General features: G+C 37.4%; 1 protein-coding gene across 3 annotated transcripts in view; it reads right to left on the bottom strand.

Moving 5' to 3' along the window:
* SYNJ1 (synaptojanin 1) overlaps positions 1-23,300 on the bottom strand; it is a 90,885-nt gene that overhangs the window by 26,763 nt on the left and 40,822 nt on the right. For all 3 annotated transcript variants that reach the window (XM_010862298.1, XM_010862297.1, XM_010862296.1), the window contains 11 exons: positions 23,001-23,082; positions 20,089-20,241; positions 17,420-17,585; positions 10,894-11,085; positions 8,754-8,838; positions 5,582-5,722; positions 4,367-4,559; positions 3,971-4,129; positions 2,668-2,824; positions 1,964-2,081; positions 1,649-1,864 (listed from right to left, as the gene is read on the bottom strand). In XM_010862298.1, the coding sequence (XP_010860600.1) occupies positions 1,649-1,864; positions 1,964-2,081; positions 2,668-2,824; positions 3,971-4,129; positions 4,367-4,559; positions 5,582-5,722; positions 8,754-8,838; positions 10,894-11,085; positions 17,420-17,585; positions 20,089-20,241; positions 23,001-23,082 (1,662 nt within the window). The remainder of the gene's footprint in view (positions 1-1,648; positions 1,865-1,963; positions 2,082-2,667; positions 2,825-3,970; positions 4,130-4,366; positions 4,560-5,581; positions 5,723-8,753; positions 8,839-10,893; positions 11,086-17,419; positions 17,586-20,088; positions 20,242-23,000; positions 23,083-23,300) is intronic.

Below are 23,300 nucleotides of genomic sequence, written 5' to 3'. Positions count from 1 at the left end.
GTTCTCTCTCACCCAGAGAGAGCGCTCGCTTTCTCTTTTCTCGTCCTGTCTTTTGCGTTGGCATGCCCTCATGCCTCAAGGATGTATCTTCCTTTATTTTCTAAATAAAACCAAGGGAGCTGTAACACTATCCGAGAGCTGTGATGCGCCAAGGGCTTTAATATCCGTCGCCTCAAATTTTTGTTGTGTCGAAATAGAACCAAGGAAAATTACCCACTCCCCTGACAGTGTTAAATTGCAACCAAAAGCTTTCCCCAAAATGCTTGTTATCATTGGAAAAAGTATTGTAAACTCTGAGCAAGAGTTCACACTTGCTCGCAAGAACACTTAACTGCCCTGTGCTGCCCACTCACACAGTCCACATGACGCTCCCAGTGGCTCGGTGTTTCTGTACTTGGCAACGCTTACTGTCATCGGGAAATTTCACCATGTACTTGCTGGAGTCTTAAGATCTCTAGAGATCTTTTGTTTCATTTTCAACCTGTAGGGTAGATCTTTGTCAAACAATTTGAGGTAAGTCTAAATATAATTTCTTCTCTATTTGCCCATTTACTCTCAGAAAGGAGAGGAGGCTTCTCAGGCAAGCTTCTCACCCTGCAAGAAACCAAGCCATCTTCATTCTGTGGGCTGTTCTGGTAAACACCTAAGGAAGCCATTACACATACGCTTATCTTTCTTAGATTCTGAATAGGAACTGAATCTTCAATTCCTCCTCTGTCTGCCAGAGCACCCAGTATAGAGACTTGCCCACTAAACAGCTATGAAACATCCCTCAATAAACACATGAAACAGCACAGAAAGGAATTTAATAGTACCTCTTCCCTATGAAATTCAAACACATGTTATTCAGTTTGTCAAAATTGCTGTACACTGGGAAGAGAACATTTATTTCAACAACGCAAGAGGCATCTGGTTCTGCAAAAGGCAGATGGTTAAGTCAGTGCCGGAAACCAAGGCAGGGAAGGATGACTCCTAACTGTGTGCCGGGCAGCACCGCTCCTCCATCAGACGGAAATCAAATCACTTAAAATTACTGAGAACATCTAATGTCTTAAACGGAGGGCAGAAAAGTCATTCTGCTTTACTTCTATCACTCCTCAAAAAACTAGAATACTAATACCACACGTTCACTTTTCCACAGGGCTTCCATGTTATAGTGTACAGAAATCTGGAGAGAACATATCTAAATGTGCACGTATTTTTGTCATCACATGTTCACGTGAAGTTTCACTACTCAACTTTAAATTTTCTAAGCAGAGAGTCCAGTTTCAAAACCCATGGGTTTTTTGAATAATATTTCTATAGCATGATTTTCTTTTAGTTTGAAGATACAAATATTCACAGTGGTTTACTTGCTAAATCGTGTCTGACTATTGCAATCCCATGGACTTAGCCCGCCAGGCTCCTCTGTCCACGGGATCTTCCAGGCAAGAATACTGGAGAGGGTTGCCATTTCCTTGTCCAGGGGATCTTCCCAACCCAGGGACTGAAGCCAGGTCTCTGGCGCTGCAAGCAGATTCTTTACTGACTGAGCTACAAGGGAATTTCCACAAATACTCACATACTAGTCAAATACTAAGAAAGGTAACTTTTAATACAGAAGATATTATTTGTGAATCATGAGTTGCTTTTATTTTACATTACTCACCTTATGAGTATAACTTCACCGAAATTTGTAAACTGCTGTAAAAGCTCATCAATCAAAGCATCGTTGAAAAAATTATTTTCTGGTAAAGAGCTTTTGATTGAGACCAACACTGTACCATCTGGTGGACCCTGAACTGCGATTACTTCTTTATAAATGTTTTGCCTCTCTTCAGCTTCAACTTCAAATATATCAATATCGATCAGGGCAACAACAGGCCTTCAGCATGAAGGAATGGAGACATGTTAGGAACATTACAGAAATGATGTATTTCAAATAAATTTCAAGCATGATTAGAAATACAGAGATTGCTTAAACCTATGGTCAGAAGTCTTCAGCTCAGCCCTTCCGTAGTGCAGCAAAGTGCCAGGAGTCCATGTGTAGAGGATTTTGCTTTCATCTTGAAAACTAGCATTTAGGAGATCTAAATCTTCAGCTGCAGTCAGAATAAAACAGAACACAGGCGAAGTCACCTGAGCATGACAGACCACAGGAGCTCCTTCATTTCACTAGCTTCAGCTGCCTGAGGCTGGGACATCAGACACACTTGCTGATGGGCATGAAGTCTAGACTCCGTTAAGACAGGGTTTTTTGGTGAGGTCATCATATTATGCTTTACTTAGTTAAAACTACAATGAGCCTTTACTTCTGAGACTTCATGACCAGAGTTTTACAAATAACTGAACAGACAAGTAGCAGTTCAAAATATTTGCAAAACCACTTGAGTTATTCCAGTTAGAAATCTTACTTAGTATTCAGTTGTTAATTGCATAAAAATGTTTTTCCTTGCTTTTCTTTATATGACACTATTTCACTGAAAGAAAACAGATTGAAAAATCAAAGTGTTTATTATAAGCAGGTATGAGAATTTTTTTAAGTTTTATATTTGAATTATATTTATTTTATTCTAGATAACCTACGCTGAGAAAAAAAATGTAGTCCTCTTGGCCTTATTTGGCATTTATATCATTCCCCTCTTCCTTGTAAAATTTGCATTGACTTATTTAAATGAAGATGTCCACCTGATCTATCAAAAGGCCACTTCCGTCTTCTCCAGAGGACACGGTCTGTCCATGCAGGGGTGCGGCACTTTTCACTAGTGTCGTAGTCATCAGAAAACAAGTCGTATTTATACGTTGGAGCAAAGGTCACTTTTCCTTCTAAAAATCCTCTAAAAATCTAAAATAAACATACATAAAGGAAGTTATTTCAAAAAGGCAAAAACATTCTGTTTTCATTCGGGCAGTCATGCACTAAATGTCTATTATGTGCTAGAGACTCGTGAAATCAATGTGCCTCTGAGGAACACTTCTAACTGAATGGAACAGAGCTTAAGGCAAAATGACCTAAGACGCGGGCTTTATCATCTCACTCACTTGATGTCTGAGTAAACAAAGTACAAAAACTCGAACGATGAACTTCCACCAGACTTTTGAGCAGTATCAAACGTTTAGAACTGTATGGGATTTTGGAAATCACATTGTGTGATGTCTTATTCTCAAGAGGAACTGGGGCCTAAGAAGGTTACATGGTATCCATCAGAATTTAAGTCTGATGATCAGAAAGGTACTATATCAAGTGGCCTCAATCACCTCTTCCTAAAAATTTTTTTAAAATAAATTCTTCCAAGGACTTCTCTGGTAGTCCAGTGGTTAAGAGCCTGCGCTTCCAATGCAGGGCAAGGTGCAGGTTTGATCCCTGGTCAAGGAACTAAGATCCCACATATCACACAGCATGGCCATAAATAAGTAACAAAAAATGAAAGTAGATTACCATAGGATCTTATGAGCCAAACAGCAGTAGCCTTGATGAGTAAGATCTTAAATTTGCTACTGCTGAAAGAAAAAAAGTATCTTCTTCTACTTGAAGGTGAATTTTATAGAGACATGATATACTTTTCCTCCTGGAAATTATTATAAGTTTTCCTTTCCTTTTCCTTTTTTTAAAAAGAGAAGGCAAACTATAGATATATATACTTAGTAAAGGCTTCCTGAGTGGTGCTAGTGTGAAGAACCCATCAGCCAATGCAGGAAACATAACAGACCCAGGTTTGACCTCTGGGTCTGGAAAATCCCCAGGAGAAGGGCATGACAATCCACTCGAGCATTCTTGCCTGGAGAATCCCATGGACAGAGGAGCCTGGTGGGCTACAGTCCATAGCGTCACAACAAGAAGGACGTGACTGAAGTAACTTAGCACATACTTATTAAGTATAGACTCCAAGAGATTGTTAAAAAAAAAAAAAAAAAAAACTTTAGGGAAAGCGTGTTTTCATAATCAGACATCCCCTTCTTCCCAATGCAAGTATCTTAGGTATGTATATACCTGTCCAGCATTTTTCTGATTGATAAGCTGATCTCCTGCGATAAGAGAATCCCAGTTTTGCTGTCTGATAAGCTCTTTCACTTCCTCATTAGGGAGATCGATTCGGTAGTTGAAATCGCCACACCAAAACACATAGTCATGGGAGAAGAGCAGCCTTCCCTGTCAGAAGAGAGACAGAATTCCAAACAATCAATTCACAAAATGTTTTACAACTTTTTCTTTGCCTTACCCCTGCCAGGTTCGATTTATTTAACCCCACAGTAATAACACAAGGAGTTATCTATTTGCTGACATTTCTAGGAGTTATTCCAACTTTTCAAAAACTGATATAGAATATGGGGTGAACTGAAATATGTTCCAAAGCTTCCTTTTCGAAAACAAGTAGCAAGAGTTTACCATTGGAAAACTCAACTTCCGCGCTATTTCTACAAAATCATCATTTCGTTCTTTGACTTGGGATTGTCCTGCAGCGAAGTGGCTGCAGACAAAGCAGAGGCTTGTGGTGTGGAACAGCATTCGTATTGCAACTGCTCCCTTATTTCCAGTTGCGCCTCCCATTCCAGTTTTCACAGTATCAACCGCAACATCCCTTTAAAAGGAAGAATTTGAAATCCAAGATCAGAAATTTCAACAGTTCTGCATGTGTAAGAAATGAAGAATGTCTATTACATAATTACAACACTATACATCATGGGCATTTTGTAGGGAAGCCTGTGAAATAGTGGAGAGAAACTACTAGCAATTCTTTAATCAAGAACATATTTAAACAAGAGTTACCACATGATACAGGGGTTCCACTCCTGGGGATATATCCGGAGAAAACTATAATTTGAAAAAACACATGCACCCCAATGTTCACTGCAGCACCATTCACAATATCAAGACATGGAAACAACTTAGATGTCTGCTGACAGATGAATGAATAAAGAAGATGTGGTACGTAAATACAATGGAATACTACTTAGCGATACAGATGAACTTATTTACAAGACAGAAACAGACCCACAGACACAGAAAACAAACTTACGGTTACCAAAGGGAAGGCGCGAGTGAGAGGGCATATAGAATGGATAACCAACAAAGACCTACTATATAGCACAGAGAACTATACTTATTTTTTTGTAATAACCTATAAGGGAAAATAATCTTAAAAAGATAGACACACACACACACAAGTGTATAACTGATCACTTTGTTGTATACTTGAAACTAACACTATTTAAATCAACTATCACCCATCATGCATGTTCATGCACAGTCATGTCCGACTCTTTGCGACCCTATGGACTGTAGCCCGCCAGGCTCCTCTGTCCATGGAATTTCCCAAGAAAGAATACTGGAGTGGGTTATCATTTCCTTCTCCAGAGGATCTTCCTGACCCAGGGACTGAACCCCTGTCTCCTGTGTCTCCTGCATTAGCAGGTGGATTCTTTACCACTGAGCCACCTGGGAAGTCCATATAAATCAACTACACTTCAATTAAAAAAAAAAAAAAAGAACACTCAGAAACAAGAACCATGCGTCAGTGTTTCTTTGAAGCCAAAAATACGCCAGGCCTTTTGGTTATCTGGTGTTAGGAGGCAGCCTTCGGAGCGCCATCTGTCTACTCACCTGATGAAGGGAGCGTGCTGTGGTCTGATAAAAACAAACAGACAGACGCCCACCAACTGCTCAGAGGCCAGCAGCACATACTTGTTGTCTCTGGAGATGGTCTTCTGAAGTTCCGCAGCCCAGAGCTTCTGATTTGTTGTGCTACCAGAAAATATTAACAAGGGAATCTTCAAAAAGACGGTGACAGTAATACAGCCTATTTCTGTAGGACAATTATCAATTATACCTTTATGTGCCCAAATTTAATAAAATTAGTGACATCACGAAATCCACACCAACAGTGAAATCTTTATGCGGGCTGGGTATTTTTGTCTCCTTTAAAAAAGGAAAACAGAAAACTGAGCCAAAAGAACATCACACGTCAAAAGCCTATCCTATGACTCCCTTACAAAGAAAATTTGAGCTTTCTTATTAAATAAGTGCTCACTGTGTAAGTAATCTCAAGCTTGTACGCTTTATTTTCTCCTTATTTATTCATTAGGATAACAGAGAAGAACATGCTTCCAGATGCAATTTTCCCCTTTTTCTTATTTCCATGGATTATAATATCTCTTTAAAAACTTATTATGGAAAATTTTAAACATATTCAAAAAAGATAAGCATAAAATAAACCACCATATACCCATTAACCAGCTTCAACAATTATCCACATTTTGCCAATCTTTCTTCTTCCATAACTCCCCACCCCTTTCTCTAATCTTGGAATATTTTACAACAAATTTGAGAAAAAATTATCCATTTTACCCAAAAATGCTTTACTAAGCATCACTAATGCAACAGGATTTTTATTTTTCTGTAATCAAAAGGCCATTATCACACTTAGATATTAACAGTTCCTCAATATCATATAATACTGAGTTCATATTTACATTTTCCTGTTATCTAGAAAAAAAGTTTCTTATAGTAGGTTTCTTTAAAACAAGGTCCAAATAAGGTCTACACATTGCATGTGCTTGTTGCCTCCTCAAGTCTTTCTCAGTCTTTAACTGTCTCTCAGCTTGCCCCATCCTCTTTTTTAATGCTCTTTATGTTTTAAGAAGCTGGGTTATTTGTCTGCAGGACGTTTAACAGTCCAGATTTGCCTGATGTGTCTTCATGATACTTTGCACTTCTGTCAGCTTTGTTTTAAACTGGTAATTAAAGAAGCATGATTCAATTTTATTGATTTGTTTTGGCAAAAATAACCTCATGGTGGTATAATCAGCCTTGCATCACAGCAGGAAGCATGTAATCTCTGAGATATTATATCTAATAGGCTGTTCAGACTGTGACAATTAACTCATTATAAAGAAGTTCCTCCACTGATCCTTCTATAAGGTTTTAACATCAACTGATGATCACTGCCTAGATCCATTATCAACAGGGGTTGCAAGCTAAGTTGCTTCAACCGTGTCTGACTCTCTGCTACCCAATGGACCATAATCTGCCAGGCTCCTCTGTCCATGGGATTCTCCAGGCATGAATACTGGAGTGGGTTGCCATTTCCTTCTCCACCAACAGAGGTTACAACATGTTGATTTCATAAATTCAGCATTCCATGGGCATTTGTAATGAATTGGAATTCTTCTGTAAAGAACTTTTATCAACTATCCAGTTATTATGAAACATGTTTATACAAAGAAGGTAGGGAAAATGCTTGTCTTTCTCTTTATACATTTTCAGAGTAATAGGTTTGTGCCCAAGATGCGTCCTACTCTTTGTGACTCCATGGACTGCAGCCCTCCAGGCTCCTCTGTCCATGGAAATTCCCAGGCAAAAATACTGGAATGGGTTGCCATTCCCTTCTCCAAGGGATCTTCTCAAACCAGGGATCAAACCTGGGTCTCCTGCATTGCAGGCAGATTCTTTACCGTCTGAGCCAACAGGGAAATCCCAAGAACCTCCAACACCAAGCAAAAATAGCCATTTCACCTAAGAACATCCTGATGAAGCAGTAAACATTACTAATTTTGTCAAAGCTCAATCCTAGAATCCCATCTTTTTATATTCTGTGTAATGAATGGAAAAATACAAACCAACCACTTTTGCTGCACACTGAACACATACATGATGGCTGTTTCAGAAAAAAGCACTCAAGTCTGAGGTCAGAGCTGAAATGCCACTTTTTTTATAGAATACAATTTTTACTTGGAAGAACTAGTGACAGACACACTATGATTATTCAAATTTAGACTATCTGGCAAACATGTTTTCAACCATGCCTGTGTTTTCAAAGGACATGACCTATGGTGTATATTTCTAATAATAAAATTTACATTTTGAAAGAAAAGGGGGAATTTTGATAAACCTGTATTTGCTACTGTGATCTTGACAGCTTCCCAATAGTTGAAGAATTTGCTGAAGAGATTAAATTAATTTGGTGACGAAATTAACCAATATTATGTTTTGATATTATATAATGACATGTATCAAAATCTGAAAGATCTACATAATTCTGAAAGATCTACATAATTAGTTTACTACTACTATGTTCCAAATGCCTAATGAATGACGTGTCAAAATCACGCACGGGTAAAAGACAGACCGATGTTTTGGTACAACTGAGCACAAAAAGTTCATCACTATGGTTTCAGATTCCACACTGTAACTAACCACCAAAAATGACTATTTGCTGAGTATTATCAGAGAAGAAAAAATCTAAAAAGGCTACTAAAATATTTTGGTTTCCAACTACGTATTTATGTGATTTTCTTCATATATTTCAATCAAAACAACACACTGCACAGACTAATGCAGAGGTAGATGTGAGAACCCAGCCATCTTAAACCAGACTAAACAGATTTGCAAGCTATCAATTGATGCCATCCTTCTTAGTAAATTTTTGTTTTGGAAAATAGTTACTTTTCAGAAAAAAAATGTGTTACTTATGTTAACATGTAATGAGTTATTATTTTTAAATGAACTGAATGCTTAAAAATTTTTGTCTCTAATTTCTAATGTGATACGTATCAAGAGATAAAACCACATAAATAAAAGTTCTTTAAGATCTTCAACATTTTTAAGAGTGTAGAAAGACCTGAAACCAAAAAGTTTGAGAACTATTATTTGAATTACAGTTTAAAAAGCACCTTCACATATATTATCTCTATCTATGCTTGTAGTAAGTACTTAGTTACCTGTCCCCCATGTTCATCAACTAGAAAGTTTCCTGTGTGTTACCTGGCTGGCTTACCTTGCATTCACAATGTTTCCAGCATTCAGCTCTACCATTTCCTCAAAACCAATTGCAAATATATCCATTGGTTTACTTCTTTTATCTAAAATTAAGCATCCAAGAAAGCCTTTTAAAAGATGGCCTTAGTTAAACGGCAACTTCCCTACCCCAACAGAACTAAGACGAACATCAGATCTCATACAAGTCCATTTTTGTGTTCCACGTTTAACCAAAAGCAAATTAAAGGCAAAAAACCATGAGGGGGGACAAAATTACTTTCAATTTCTATTTAGGTGACCTAAGTTTGCTTTTCTTGGAAGACTATTATTCTTGAAGATAAGTCCTTTCAGAAATCATTTTTGAAAGAACTGTTGTTATGGTTTGAACCATGGACAGCAGAGAAACAAGCCGCTTCTCAAAGGCTAAAAGATGAATCCAAATGGATAAGTAATTACTTAAAATTTTTTTTAATTATTTATTTTTAATTGGAGGATAATTGCTTTACAATGTTGTATTGGTTTCTGCTGTACAACAACATGAATCAACCCTAAGTATACATAAATCCCCTCCTTTTTTAGCCACCAAGAAATTTTTCAGAAAGAGCACAAACAATAAGGTGGGCGAGTAGCCAACTCAAATTAGAGCAAACAGTTGAGAGGGAATTTTACACTTTAATTTGGAAATTCCTAGGTGGAAGCAATCTAGGAAAATGGGAAGTCAGGGCTTCAGACCCCTCTCTTCTAGCCATTAGCTCTCCCATGGCTTACCAAAAGAGAACAGAACTGCTTTAGATAAGCAAGCCCAGGGTAGCCTGGGTGGCACAAGCATTCAGAAATGGGACAAATAGCTAAGAGAAAGAGCTTATATAAATACTATGAACAAATACTGAGGAATAAAAAATGTAAAGTGTTTACTGACTGCTATTGTGTGCAAGGCTTACATGTGAATCTTCTTCTCTTTTACTACAGACACCTTACGAGACAGATTACATCTGCCTGTTATTTACAGACAGGAAACTGAGGCTCTGGAAAATCTAAGCAACTTGCCCAAGTTCACACACAAAGTGCAGTGCGGCACAACTCCAGAATCAAACTGCCAGATGTCCATCCCTAAATCCTGGCTCTGTCACTGCCAGCTGCATGACGTTGGGCGTGTCACTTCTCTTCCTGTGTCTCAGTTTCCTCATCTAAAAACTGAAATACTAAGAGTGGCTATGTATTAGGTCTGTTATAATGATTAAATGAATAGATGTCAAGTACTCATAATAGTAGTGTTAGCTGTTATTTTATTATTGTTATTACTATTAATACTACAGCTACAATTTCAAGTTAGGTTCAATGTAAAATGAAAAGCAGCATTTTAGTAAAAGTTTAGGGAAATTCCCAGGGTTTAAGATGTGACTGATTAAAGGCAACTAAAAAAGAAAAATCTGTATCTCACAGTATTTCCTATACATATCTCCTTCATAAATAACACTTGGTAAATATGTACCATTTTAAAAAGGAATTCAAGTTGACGCAAACAGTCCTCAAATCCATGATTCTAGTTAAAAATCTTAATACAAGCATCCTCAGCTTAAGTACTGGCTATTAAGAGCTTGGTGGTAGCGTACACAAACTCAGTGATGAGTTTTTACAAGGATGAATCAGTATTGTTCTGTTACAGGGACAATAAATGTCAAAATGAGTTTTGTAAACCTACTCATGACCTACCCTATTTCTTATCTTAGCAAATAAAGGACTCTATTTGAAAAACAAAATACGTTAGGTTTGAAAAATTCTTAATCACAAAATAAATTTGCTATGCATCAGTTTAAAGAATAAAAACAGGAGAAAAAAAGTCACATCTTAAAAAAATAAATACACAAACCCACACACAAAAGAGTTATCTACTCATGTATGGATTACATTTTCTGAGAATCAAATAACAAAAAGATTTCTCACTTTACCATAGGTTCCTATGAAGTAGTAGAGAAAGGTCTATGAATACAAAAGACCTAAGATTTGAAGAGATTTGATCTCTAAGAAGAATGCTGGGCTTCAAATGTATATATAGAAGTTTCTTTTATAAAGTACTGCATATTGTGAAGTGCCGCATTTGTTTTCTAGGTTAATACATCAGAGTCAGGGTTAATTAATCCATAGTGTAAGAAGCCAACCTTGAAACTCCTGGATGCCAGCTAACTTGGGGGCATCAAGAAGCCAGTCCGTAAGGGTCTGATTCTTAAAAGCTATGCTGCGAAACTGCTTCCCGCCATTCACGTTCCATGTGCCCACACATACTCGAATTTTCTTGGGCTTTGAATACTTGTAGAAATTCTCACACATACTCTTTAGTACTTTAGAAGATGCTGGTAAAAACAAAATACAACAAAATTTTGGGTGTGTGAAAACATTTACAAAAATTGATCTTCATAACTGAGAGATGATGGCTAGAAAGTACAATTACCATCATTGGCACAAACAAGCATCAAATACATGCACAGGCACAAAAGAGATAAGCCTTGAACACAGAGCCCAACACAATGCAAGTAACCAACACACTTTTAAAATATCAACTACGTGAAGTACAACAGCCCAAGTAAAAAAAACTATTACAAAATTAATTCAGCAACATAAAACATGCAAAACAGTTCTGTTTCAGTGAAGTAGTACATCATTTTATGATACACAAAATCAGAGACTGCAAATTTTAAGGAATATAGCAACTGACTTACAGACAACTTTCATTCGGAAGCTAGTAAAAATAAGTTATTTTTCCCCAAAGAAAGATGTTCAAGAACCATGACATATAGGACTCTAACTACTCACAGGTAGCTTGATGAAAAACAGCTCCCTGACACAAACGCAAATCATGGACAATAATGAGATGCTGGAGAATGAAGCCATTACTAAAAGCCTCCCAGATCACAGGTGACACCGTCTTCACCAATGTTCTACAAGACCCCAATCTGCCCTGCCTCTCTACCCTCAGCTGCCATCCCACCCTGTTCGCTCACTGCTCTGGCCCTGGACCCCCTCTGCACTGGCTGCTTCCACTGCTCGCAACACTCTTCCCTCACCACTTGCAGGCATCAACTCTGCCGTGAGGCTTTTCCTGATCAGCTTATTAAAATGTGCATTCTGTCTCTTACTGTCCATATCACCTCCCTGCTTTACTTTTCTCTATGGTGTTTATTTATTACCATGTACAAACTATGCATTTTATTTATTTATCCTGTTAACTGTCACCCCTCACCGAAAATGGAAGTTCCACGAGGGCAGAAATGTTGGTTGATCTCATTTTCATTTTTTGTGCAGGGAAACCAGAATGAATGGAGCTTCCCTGGTAGCTCAGATGGTAAAAGAATCTGCCTGCAATGCAGGAGACCTGGGTTTGATCCCTGGATCAAGAAGATCCCCTGGAAAAGGGAATGGCTACCCACTTCAGTATGCAAAAAAATATCCAGAAGTAGATATGCTTGATAATATGATAGTTCTGTGGCTCAGACAGTAAAGAATCTGCCTGTGATGTAGGAGACCCGGGTACAATCCCTAGGTCATGAAAATCCCCTGGAGTAAGAAATGGCAACTCACTCTAGTATTCTTGCCTGGAGAATTCCACAGACAGAGGAGCCTGGAGGGCTACAGTCCATGGGGCACAAAGTAGAACATGACTGAGTGACTAACACATACAGAATGAATATCCTTTCATTTTATTTATTTATTGGGATGTGTGAGTGTATGTGCTCAGTCACGTCTGACTCTTTTCAACCATAGCCCACCAGGATCCTCTGCCCATGGAATTTTCCAGGCAGAATACTGGAGCGCATTGCCACTTACTCCTCCAGGGGATCTTCCCACCTAGGGATCGAACCCACGTCTCTTGTGCCCCCTGCAATGGCAGGTGCATTCTTTACTGCTGCACCACAAGGGAAGCCCCGATAGTCGCTTTATAATGTTGTGTCCGTTTCTGCTCTACAGCAAAGGGAATCGGCTACATGTATACATACATCCCCTCTTTTTTGGATTTCCTTCCCATTTGAGCCACCACAGATCATTAAGTCAAGTTCCCTGTGCTATATAGAAGTTTTGGTCTATTTTATTTGCTCCAATATCTCCAGACTAGAAGAGCGCCTGGTACATACTGCTGCTGCTTGCTGCTAAGTCGCTTCAGTCGTGTCCGACTCTGTGACCCCATAGACGGCAGCCCACCAGGCCCCACCGTCCCTGGGATTCTCCAGGCAAGAACACTGGAGTGGGTTGCCATTTCCTCCTCCAATGCATGAAAGTGAAAAGTGAAAGGGAAGTCGCTCAGTCGTGTCCGACTCTTAGCGACCCCACGGACTGCAGCCTACCAGGCTCCTCTGTCCATGGGATTTTCCAGGCAAGAGTACTGGAGTGGGGTGCCATTGCCTTCTCCCGGTACATACTGAGCGTTCAGTAAACAATGGTTAAATGAATAAACATGAAATACATTTTGAATCCTCAATCTCTCTTCTCCACCTACTTTTTGGCTTCCACCTAACTTTCTGCCTTCTAAACCACATTTCACTTAGATTAAGTCAAATCCTGGCACTTAAAGTGAATAGAAACTTCCTAGGACTTCAATCTATTAATAATGATAAAGAATATGCCCTTAAAAGGGTGGTTAACTGCCAAGAGGAGACGGAAATCAAAATGATCTTCACCTCTCACCAGGTGATCTTATTTTATTATGATATTAATTATTATTTTTGGAATGGATACCAAGGTACAGCAAGCAAGCTTGTGAAAGAATGAGTGAAAAAGGCTGATAACATTTTTGGATTAGAATGAAAACAGTCTGACTTGTGAATCCTACAAAAGAACTGCAGGTTCAGGTGACAAGCACATCCTCACTGTTCCTAGGGCACATGTATACATTTCTGAGTCTGTTATCTGATTACTTGCACAGAGTCTGGGGGGAATGAAAGCAGATTGTTTTTCTGGCCTGTTGATATGGTTAACTGAATGTTGGCTGAACTTGGATAAAGAATCCTTCTCTATTACTACTGATCAACACTGGTCTTTCTAATCGAAGTCACTGACATTGTTACTACTATGAAAACAGCTTCTACAATCCTTTCTACATGAAAACACAAGCTCTATAATTATTTAATGGCTTAAAATATGCAGCAAGACATACAATGAATTGTGTGAAGAAAACCATGTACCACATTGAGTAAGCTACTAAAGTCAGTTTATAAATGGGAATAAAAAGTTTTAAAATTCCTAGTTTATTCTTTTTAAAAAAAACTGGTTGGCACCTTAATGTGCAGAAAGAAATGTGTCTCTGTTCAAACAGATGTCCATCCCTAAATATCATATCATTTCAGAAAACGGATTTCATGATGTTAATTCAAAAATAAATACAAGTGCTCTCTTCCTCCATCTTCTCAAAAACTCACCTACAGTGTCTTAAAACACTCAGAAAAATAACTAAGTGAAACAAAAATCTTAAGTGATACCAAATCTTAAGTGAAGGGAAGAAAAGATGTCTTTTCAGCAAAGTTTCTGGCAAGAGTTCCTTTTGCCACAGACTCAAGTTTAAAGACAAGATCACAAACCTTGTCCAGAGAATGAAGGTATGAGATTTTTAAGAATTGGAATGACAAGAAAAATAAGACCTTTAGGTCTTACACACTTGGCTCTTCTAACTTTGCTAGCAATCTTAATGCTTTTTAAAAGATTTCAGATCATATTTTAGTGCAGGTCTTCCAGTTTCAGAAAATATTTCACACACCATATGAGAAAATGAGTCAATGTCTTTTTTAAAATGTTATGTGTGTGACAAGTGCTATTGAGTAGTTGTAAACATCACAGGTAGTATTTCCCATTAATCTGTAAGAGTCACATCTAGGTTTTTTTCAGGACTTCCCTGGTGGCTCAGTGGTAAAGAATCCTCCTGACAACGCAGGATATGCAGGTTCAACCCCCGAGCTGGGAAATCCCCTGGAGGAGGACATGGCAACACACTCCAATATTCTTGCCTGAGAAATTCCATGGACAGAAGAACGTGGTGGGCTATGGTCCATGGGGTCGCAAAGGAGTCAGACATGACTTAGTGACTAAACAACAATAAAGGGTAAAATATAACACTAATAATGTTTGTTCACTGAAATGTAAAAGTAAAATTAAAACTAGATGACCCATATTTAATTGAAATTAAGCACTTGCTACAAGAAGACAAAGAGCTTGGCATAGCTCCTTCTAAATGAAGTAGTCTGTTTTCTCAAACTTAAAATTCTTTTTCTTAGATTAAAACAAAGCATCAATTTATCCTGTCAGAATCAGAGGGAAAAATAAAGTTTCCATTTATTTGTGGCTCTATTTATATACAACATCCGCTTTTTAAAAAAAATTTGAGAAAAAGTTGCATTTATTGACAGGTTGATTTTCTATACTGTACCTGACTGTAACGTCTGTTCAGAAACTATGGATGCATCAAGAAGAAAACAAAGAGTCATTAGTAACACAGTAAGTTACAGTTGAAGTCGAGTGTTATGACAAAACCTTCTCAGACAGCTTCATTTTTTTCTTTTGATTTAGTTTGATGACATTTTTTTCTGATGGCTGAAGGATACCAAAGATAAAACAAATGACAATAACTGATGTAAACCCACTGTATCTAAGAAAAATCCTACGGGGACATAGTGATGTGCAGAGTTTCACAATCAGAAGGTTCTAGGCCTGCTTTCCAGGCCAGTCCCATATGTATGTCTGTTGAGTGTGCAAGTGCACATACTTCTGAGGGAGAATACGAACCCGAAAACCTAAGAGGCTGGAGGACACTGAAATATTGCAGATACTGCCCTAATGCACACCTTGGAGTATTTTTTGGGACTCACCAGCTGACAGGTACAATCAGTTCAGTTATTAAAAAAAACACATACATTCCAACAGAATGACCAGCTATGCAAGATGGTATAAATTCCCACAGGCATGGGGTTTATGGCAAAAATATTTGGGTTTGGGCACAACATTCAAACACTTCAGCAATGATATGCCAAGATAGGAAACTGCTATAAAAACAGTAGCAGAACCCTACACATGTTAAACGGTTAAGGAATGGACAAATACGTCTAACATATGGTACTTTATCTTGAAAAAGACTTGAGGTTTGCTTATAAATGAGCAGGAAGATGCCTGTGCTTGTGAGCAATTGTGAATGCTGGAAGAAGGCTTCTCCGAAACTAGATAGTAAGCTGTGACACCAGATATGGGAGGATCTGGCTCATCACACAGTTGGTGAACAGAGGGAGGGAGAGGTCCATGCACATGTATATGTGTGTTTTGTATATTTCTATCCACCTCAGTTCCGCTGAGTACAGCTTTCTGCATTTCTCTAGCACTACTACCACCAGTGAAATATGCATGAACTACTACAGAATTGGCGTTATACTCACAATTTTTCCTGACATAGCATCCCCGTTGGAATAAATTCTCATTCTTAAAATAAGAGCTATAGCAGAATTGACTGTACTGTTTTTTTAAGGGTACGTTCTTCACATAGTAAAATGTGCAGGAAACTAAAAAACTAATGATCAAGTCTGGGAATTATTCAGGTCCCTCACTTCTCTTTCCTTTAATAGCTTACTTTCAGTGGTTGCTGATTAATGCCTCCATATCAAAGAAGGCACGGGTGGAAAGAGGTGATAAGACGCAAATGAGTCAGTGTCTACTGCTGGAAGAAAGCCTGAAGTTAAAAGCAGTAGCTATGATCAGATTCTGGTGTTCAGAGCTTTAGTAGATTTCAGTCCCCCAGTCTACTCACAGATCCCTGAGGAGCTGACTGTAATTAACTACCTTCAGCACCACGCAGAATTCTGAAAGAATCCGGGATAACAAGTGATAACCCATGAGGAGGTTATTTGAGGAACAATTTCTCCTAGTTGAACAGGGAAAACTGAAAGGGTTCTTTTGGGGGATAACAGAAGTAAAAAAAAATGTTCAGAGTGCTGGAAAGCTAAAATAGAAAAAAAAAAAATTAAGGGAGTCTAATTTAATAAGTTATACAATGTATACTGAGTTTTCCCATGATCCTGCTTAATATGCTCACTGACATGAGCTCAAATTCTTTTGGTTTTAAAGAAACACAGTGAAAAATCAACAGCTATTCTGAAAGCCTGGCATATATTTTATGTCAAATATTAAAATTGGGGATGACAGTGTCCAATAATAAGCAACATTTTAAAATTATTAATATGATTTAAAGCTTATTCAAACAGCAGCACTTAAAAAGTAAGACCAAGTTATAGAAACGTCTGGGGTTGTGATTAGTAAAATAACCAGAACAGGTATTGTTTTTTTTCAATAAAGCAATGCTTTCTACATAATTAGGTTACTGAATACTGAAAGTACTAGTTGAATATTTTATGAAATCTTGCCTTAAATAAAGTTAGCAATATTTAAATCATTTCCCCCCTCAATCATAATCTATAAAAGAAAACATGCATGGGCTTCAGTTTACAGCTTAATAATTCTGCTAATGCTATAAATATTTTAGGAGAATCAAACTTCCTTTGGAGAATGGAATTTTAGAAAATTACAATGATAGAAATTCTTTCAAAAAACTATTTTAATCAATTCAAACTAGAAAGTATATATGTAAATAAGTTTACATTCACCTCTTGGACTTTTAGAAGGAATACAGACAACATAAAGTAAAATATAAAGTACGCCTACCACGCAAACTTCCAGTAGTTAAAAGGGCTCGAGCTTTGTCAGCTAAATCACTATTTAGAGTATTTCCCAGGAGCAAAACATCAATTGCTTCTTGCTTGGAGCTGTCAAAGAAGTTATTCTGAATTGTTCTACTAACTGAACGAGCACCATCTTTTAACTTTCCAGCCTGTTGGGGAAAAAAGCATGGACTTTCATTCTACATTGTTTTCACTCAATAGGTATTCTGAAACTTTAGATAAGTTGTATACGACTTCACTGTAGTAAAAGGACCTCATCATTCCATTCTGAATATCAAACTGTCACATTAAAATGTCACATTAAGGTGTCACTGTTTCCTTTCCTCTTTTGGATAACAGCACTGCAGGGAGACAGAAGGGGCTCAGTGCCATAGCTGCATCCACTGATGACATCCAGAGCAGTAAACCTGTGTAACTGTTTACTGGAGAGGAAACAGACTGAAATGTGCTTACTCAAGGCAAGGAGATCACTTCTCCCATTGTGACTGTCAGGCCTGGGGTGGACGGGGCGGGTGGGGAGAAGCAGAGGAGATAGAGGAGGACACACTGCACGTCCGAACTCTCAGAAAAACTCCAAAGCACACGAACAGCAGAGAATAAAACTGAGATTGCTCCCAAGTAACTGATATTAGTTAGAAACAAAACTGAGCATGAGAGTGAAGGTCTAGCCTGTAACATAGAAACTACAGTTTTCTATTTTAGCTCATTTTGCCTATGTAAATATAAAAATATAAACTGCATGCCAATTCCTACAGTGAGAGAGCTGATTATAACTTCTAGCGAACGTTTACTTCACTCAGGTGTGTTAGTTACCATAAAGATATTTTAATCTTACAGATTTTGATGACTGTTTAAAAAAAAGTTAAAAAAAAAAAAACTTTAGTTCGCAATATGTAATTTTTATTCCTCAAAGAAATAACAAGGATTTGAGGCTTAAAAATGTTATTTCCTTCCATAAAACAAATGTAAATAACATTATTTTAAAAAGGGGACTCACCATTCACATTATCAGGCAATTAATCAAAAGGAACCCAGAGAAAGGAAAAGAAAGAGCAGGTCAGATGTTAGATTGCAGGTCAATTCAGACTAGTATATTTAATACATAAAATTTCATATCTAGTTTGTTAGAAAAGATCACTGAAAATATATGTAACCTCTGTACATAGACAGTCAACTGCAGAAACAAAGAGGCAGAACATAAAAGAATATTTTAAGCAACAGTTGTAGAGAATCAGGTTTAAAAGCAAGAATTATGTTGTTTATTTAAAAAAGAATACATGAAAGTTTAACAACATCAGGTTTTTCAAAACCGGGACCATTTAAGAAGTAAATATTTGTAAATGTCAATACAAATTATTTCTGAGTTGAACAAAAGGAACTTTGCAGCTAAGGCCAATACTTCTGAACAGAGGCATGGCGTTTTATGAGACACAGAAGAGGAAGAAGTGGAAAACAGAAGACTTGAGATGATGAAATTCAGCTGCTATACTGAAGAGACTAAGTAAGAAACTATACAAGTAGTAAATGTCTCTGTTTCTATTCCTGGGGTAATTTGAGAAATTGTAGGGTTGTAGTATATTAATAAATTCAGCTGAATCCAGAAGCCATAAAAGGTCAATATTTAAGGATATAATGAAAAATATTTCAAGTATGTACCCAAAGTCCCTCAGTAAGGGACAAACACTAAAGCAGAAGCAGTCTGTAGATAATACCAACAAATTAAAGTAATGATGACATACAGATACATAATTACATCCACACCTCACACTTGCAAAGGCACATTTTGATAGCCTCCTTGTCAAGGTAAGATAAGAAAAAGAATAAAAACTTCAGCCCTGATAGCACTGGGTTCATAGGTGGTGTTGCATAAAGTACCCATTGATTTATCTGTTCATCCGGCACTTGTCACCCATCTATCCAACTGTATGTGCTGCGGCAAGCACTGGGGACACAAAGGCAAGTAAGGTAAGACCCTTTCTTGGCATGAGTAACATTTGGGGAGGCGGGAACTTTTGTTTTAATTATGGTTGTGCCGCGCAGCCTGTGGGATCTTAGTTCCCCAACTAAGGATTGAATCCACGCCCCCTGCACTAGAAGCGTGGAATCTTAACCACTGGGCCACCAAAGACGGCCCTAATTAAAAAGAAAACAAACATATTTTGGGTAATTCCATAGCAGTCTGGTGGTTAAGACTCTGCACTTTCACTGCAGGGGCCTGGGTTTGATCCCTGATCCAAGGAACTAAGGTCCACATGCTGCCTTGTGTGACCAAAAAAAATAAATAAAAAAGGCAAAGCAAAGGCTTAAAAAAAACCATATTTCTGATTAAAATAAACAGTATAAAAATTAAAACACATATGCAAGTGAAAAATCATTAAAAAAATCGGAAGTAATACGTATGTAAGCCTAGTAGATTATCACTAAACAACTAAATATGTCATACATATATAATATACCTCTCAAACCTAGGGAAATAACTATCCATTCAGTCATTAGTATCCACTAGAGAAGGAGGTAATAAACAGGACATAAAAACATGATGAAACAGAATTCTAAAATAGATACCTTAAAAAAAAACTACTAACTTAAAAGAGTTCATTTAAAGCTTTATTAAAGAAGAAAAAAAGAGGATCTTTTATAATCTAGATCTACCTTAGCCTTTCCTTCAAGGGCTCCAGTTCCTGCATAAATCTTACTGATTGAATCACCATTCACAGACCACATTGATCGAAAAACTTCTTGAAAGCGAGTCACCAACTGAGGCTTTTCAGCTAAACCAAGAGCTTCCAACTGTTTAGTCAGCATCTAAAATAGCAGAAAAGAAACTTTTATAAGTATATAAATACATCCATTAAGATGTGACCTTTTAAGAACTACCAGAATCAAACCAAAAATTTATAGTTACAGGATGTTGTGGGTCTGGATTCTGAAAATTCAAGTTTACTAGGCTTTGTTATTCCCCCCCATGCCAATTTCTAAAGTAACTATCACATCAATGCAACCTACAGTATTCAATCCTTGTAGTAACAAGAACTTTTTCTGGTTAAATGATATTAAGCTTTTTAAAATGTCCCAAACCTTTAGGGAATTCCCTGGCAGTCCAGTGGTTAGGACTCCCTGCTTTCACTGCCGAGGGCCTGAGTTTAATTCCTGGTTGGGGATCTAAGATCCCACAAGCTGTGGGGCCAAAATAAGAAAAAAAAAAAAAAAAGTTCCTATAAATCAGACTAGTTTATCTTGTTCACCTAAAAGAATAATTATGCAACAGCACCCACTGGAGCAGAGGAATATACGTACTTTATTTAAAAATATATAGAAATAACTTTCTTTAATTTTTGCATTTGGTTCTATATGTTTGGGTAATTAAGGTCAGGAGATTATGAAAAAAGCAGAGCTGCTCTTGAATTGATATCAAAATTTTTAAATAAGTCATTTTTCTGAATAAAGTCATGACAGCTCTGAATGTACTGAATTCGTATCAGTAAAGTACATAAGGGAGAACTAGGGGGAACACAGTATTCGAAGAATGAGAGGATCTTGGGGCTACCACAGTTCCTTCATCACAGTATATGTGTTTAGAAGTCTTCACTCTGAATGACTCTTAGCCTTAAAGTCTGGCAAAGTCAAAGCAATGTATAATCCTTACCCAGTCTATTTCTCTTATTTGGAATCCAGTCATAGTCTATGCCCCTGTAGTTTTACTTAACTCCTTCCCACTTGTGTTTCCTTTTATCTTATCTATAAGATAAAGATATTATGGAGATTATCCATAATTACACAGGGATCAAAAACTAAAATAATATTAAAAACTCTATACTGGGTCTAATCCTATTGCCTAGACTTACACCAGGGCTGTTCTTTTGCTGGCATGTAGAATAAAGCAAACAAGCCTCCAGGTTCTCCTTTATCATCTCCTCTTTCTTCAAAGAACTGGGCAAAACTGGTTTTCACTACAAGCAGTTTGCTTTTACTTACACTTGCAGTATATTTTGTAACCAGTCAAGCTACTAGGGGAGTAAGTACTCTCACACCTAATATTAATAACAAACAGTGGGTAGTCCACTAAGACAGATTCTGAAAACTAACACTTGTTCTATGTTCAGTGAAGATGTTCAAGTGTTTCACAAGCTTACTCTAACTAAATGTCTTTAGCCACTTAAGAGAACTCAACATAAACCCAAGATATCTCATAAAACTCAATCCACAGTAATCAAATGCCTGCTTTCACTTTTCTTCTGTCATATTTTCTAAATTATAATGATAATCCTCAACAACAGATTTCAAAAAAGGCAAAGCAGTAAAATCTAGTTACATCAAAAATACATTTTTCTAGTAGGAAATTCTATACATGGTACTTTCCTTTTGAGACTGAATGAATCTCAGCTGCAGAGTAACTAATTAACCAATATTCTAGCCAAATTTAAGATCATTTGCTAGAGGAAATAAGAACCTTTTACTTTCTATTCCTGGTTTTACAGTATTGGAGAACTATGCTAAGTTCCTACAGAACTAAATGAAGACCCACCATAGTCTTATGACCCTGACAGCTGCATAAGGGGCAAGATTGGGAAATCTAAGCATTGCTACACAGTCTGTCACATAGTTGAGATTATGCCTAAATTAGACTGAGTTTGATAGGTAAGTACTAAAGACAAAATTTTAAACAAAGAGTGTGTTAGAGAAGTTGGCTCTCATTCAGTTTTATTCTAACAATGACATTTTTCAACTGATCCTGGTTTTTGTAGCAATTTTTTAAAAAATGCTATGTAAACTGTACTGGTTTAGATTGTTAAAAATATAATTCTATAGGGTTGTACATGTGAAAATAGATCCTCCTTAATTCCAAAAGGTCTTAAAAAGACAGTATCAAGGGTTTCCCTGGTGGCTCAGTGCTAGAGAATCCACCTGCCAACGCAGGAAGCACGGGTTCAACCCCTGGTCTGGGAGGAGCCCACGTGCTGCGGAGCAACTAAGCTGGTGGGCCACAACTATTGAGCCTGTGCTCTAGAGCCCGGGAGCTGCGACTGCTGATGCCCGAGCACGCTGGAACCCATGTTCCGCAACAAGAGGCCACTGCAATGAGAAGCCCAGCACCACAACAGCAGAGTGGCCCCTGCTTGCCACAACTAGAAAAAGAGCCCACGCAGCAATGAAAAGACAGCACAGCCAAAAATAGATAAATAAAATTATTTTTTAAAAATTACAATACTGAGAATAAAATATATATATATATATATTATATATATTTTGCCTATCCAAAAGACAGGCAGGCGAGACAATTACTAAAACACTATAAATAGCAGGCTTTTTTTTTTGGAGGCAAAGTTAATGAACAATAAAAGGAAACAGAAGCTATCTAAAGAAAGTATTTAGAACAGATAAAGGAAACATTTAAATGAAAAGGGACACTACTTGAAAAAAAAAAACTAGAAGAGAAGTCAAACTTTATTTGTGAAAATGAAGCTTAACTTCATTTTGTGAAAAATAATTAATGCCAAACATAAATATCACAAAAGCACTGAAAAAGGAATTTGATGTTAAGTTACATACACATATTTTTTTACCTCTAAACCAAGGAATGCCTGCACACTATTTGTTCTGTCAAGACAATCCAAGCAGTTTGTTCGAACTGTACCACTCTGGCACCTGAAACAAATTCAGTGAAACTAAATGGGCAATTTAAAACCAAAATAACAAAAGCTAAAACAAACTGAGAAAAATTAAGCTGATTAAAATGTAGCATCTACTTTCTCCCCACTTCAATTCTCTAGTATAATTCTCAGACACACAAAAAAGATGAAAGAATTTTACAGTGATCATCCATATACCCACCATCCAGATTCTATAAGCGCTAACATTTTGCC

Source organism: Bison bison, unplaced genomic scaffold, assembly GCF_000754665.1.
Source record: "Bison bison bison isolate TAMUID 2011002044 unplaced genomic scaffold, Bison_UMD1.0 scf7180017864481, whole genome shotgun sequence".
Taxonomy (NCBI): Eukaryota; Metazoa; Chordata; class Mammalia; order Artiodactyla; family Bovidae; genus Bison; species Bison bison.
Note: the sequence above shows the minus strand (reverse complement) of the source record. Positions and strands in the feature narration are given on the sequence as shown.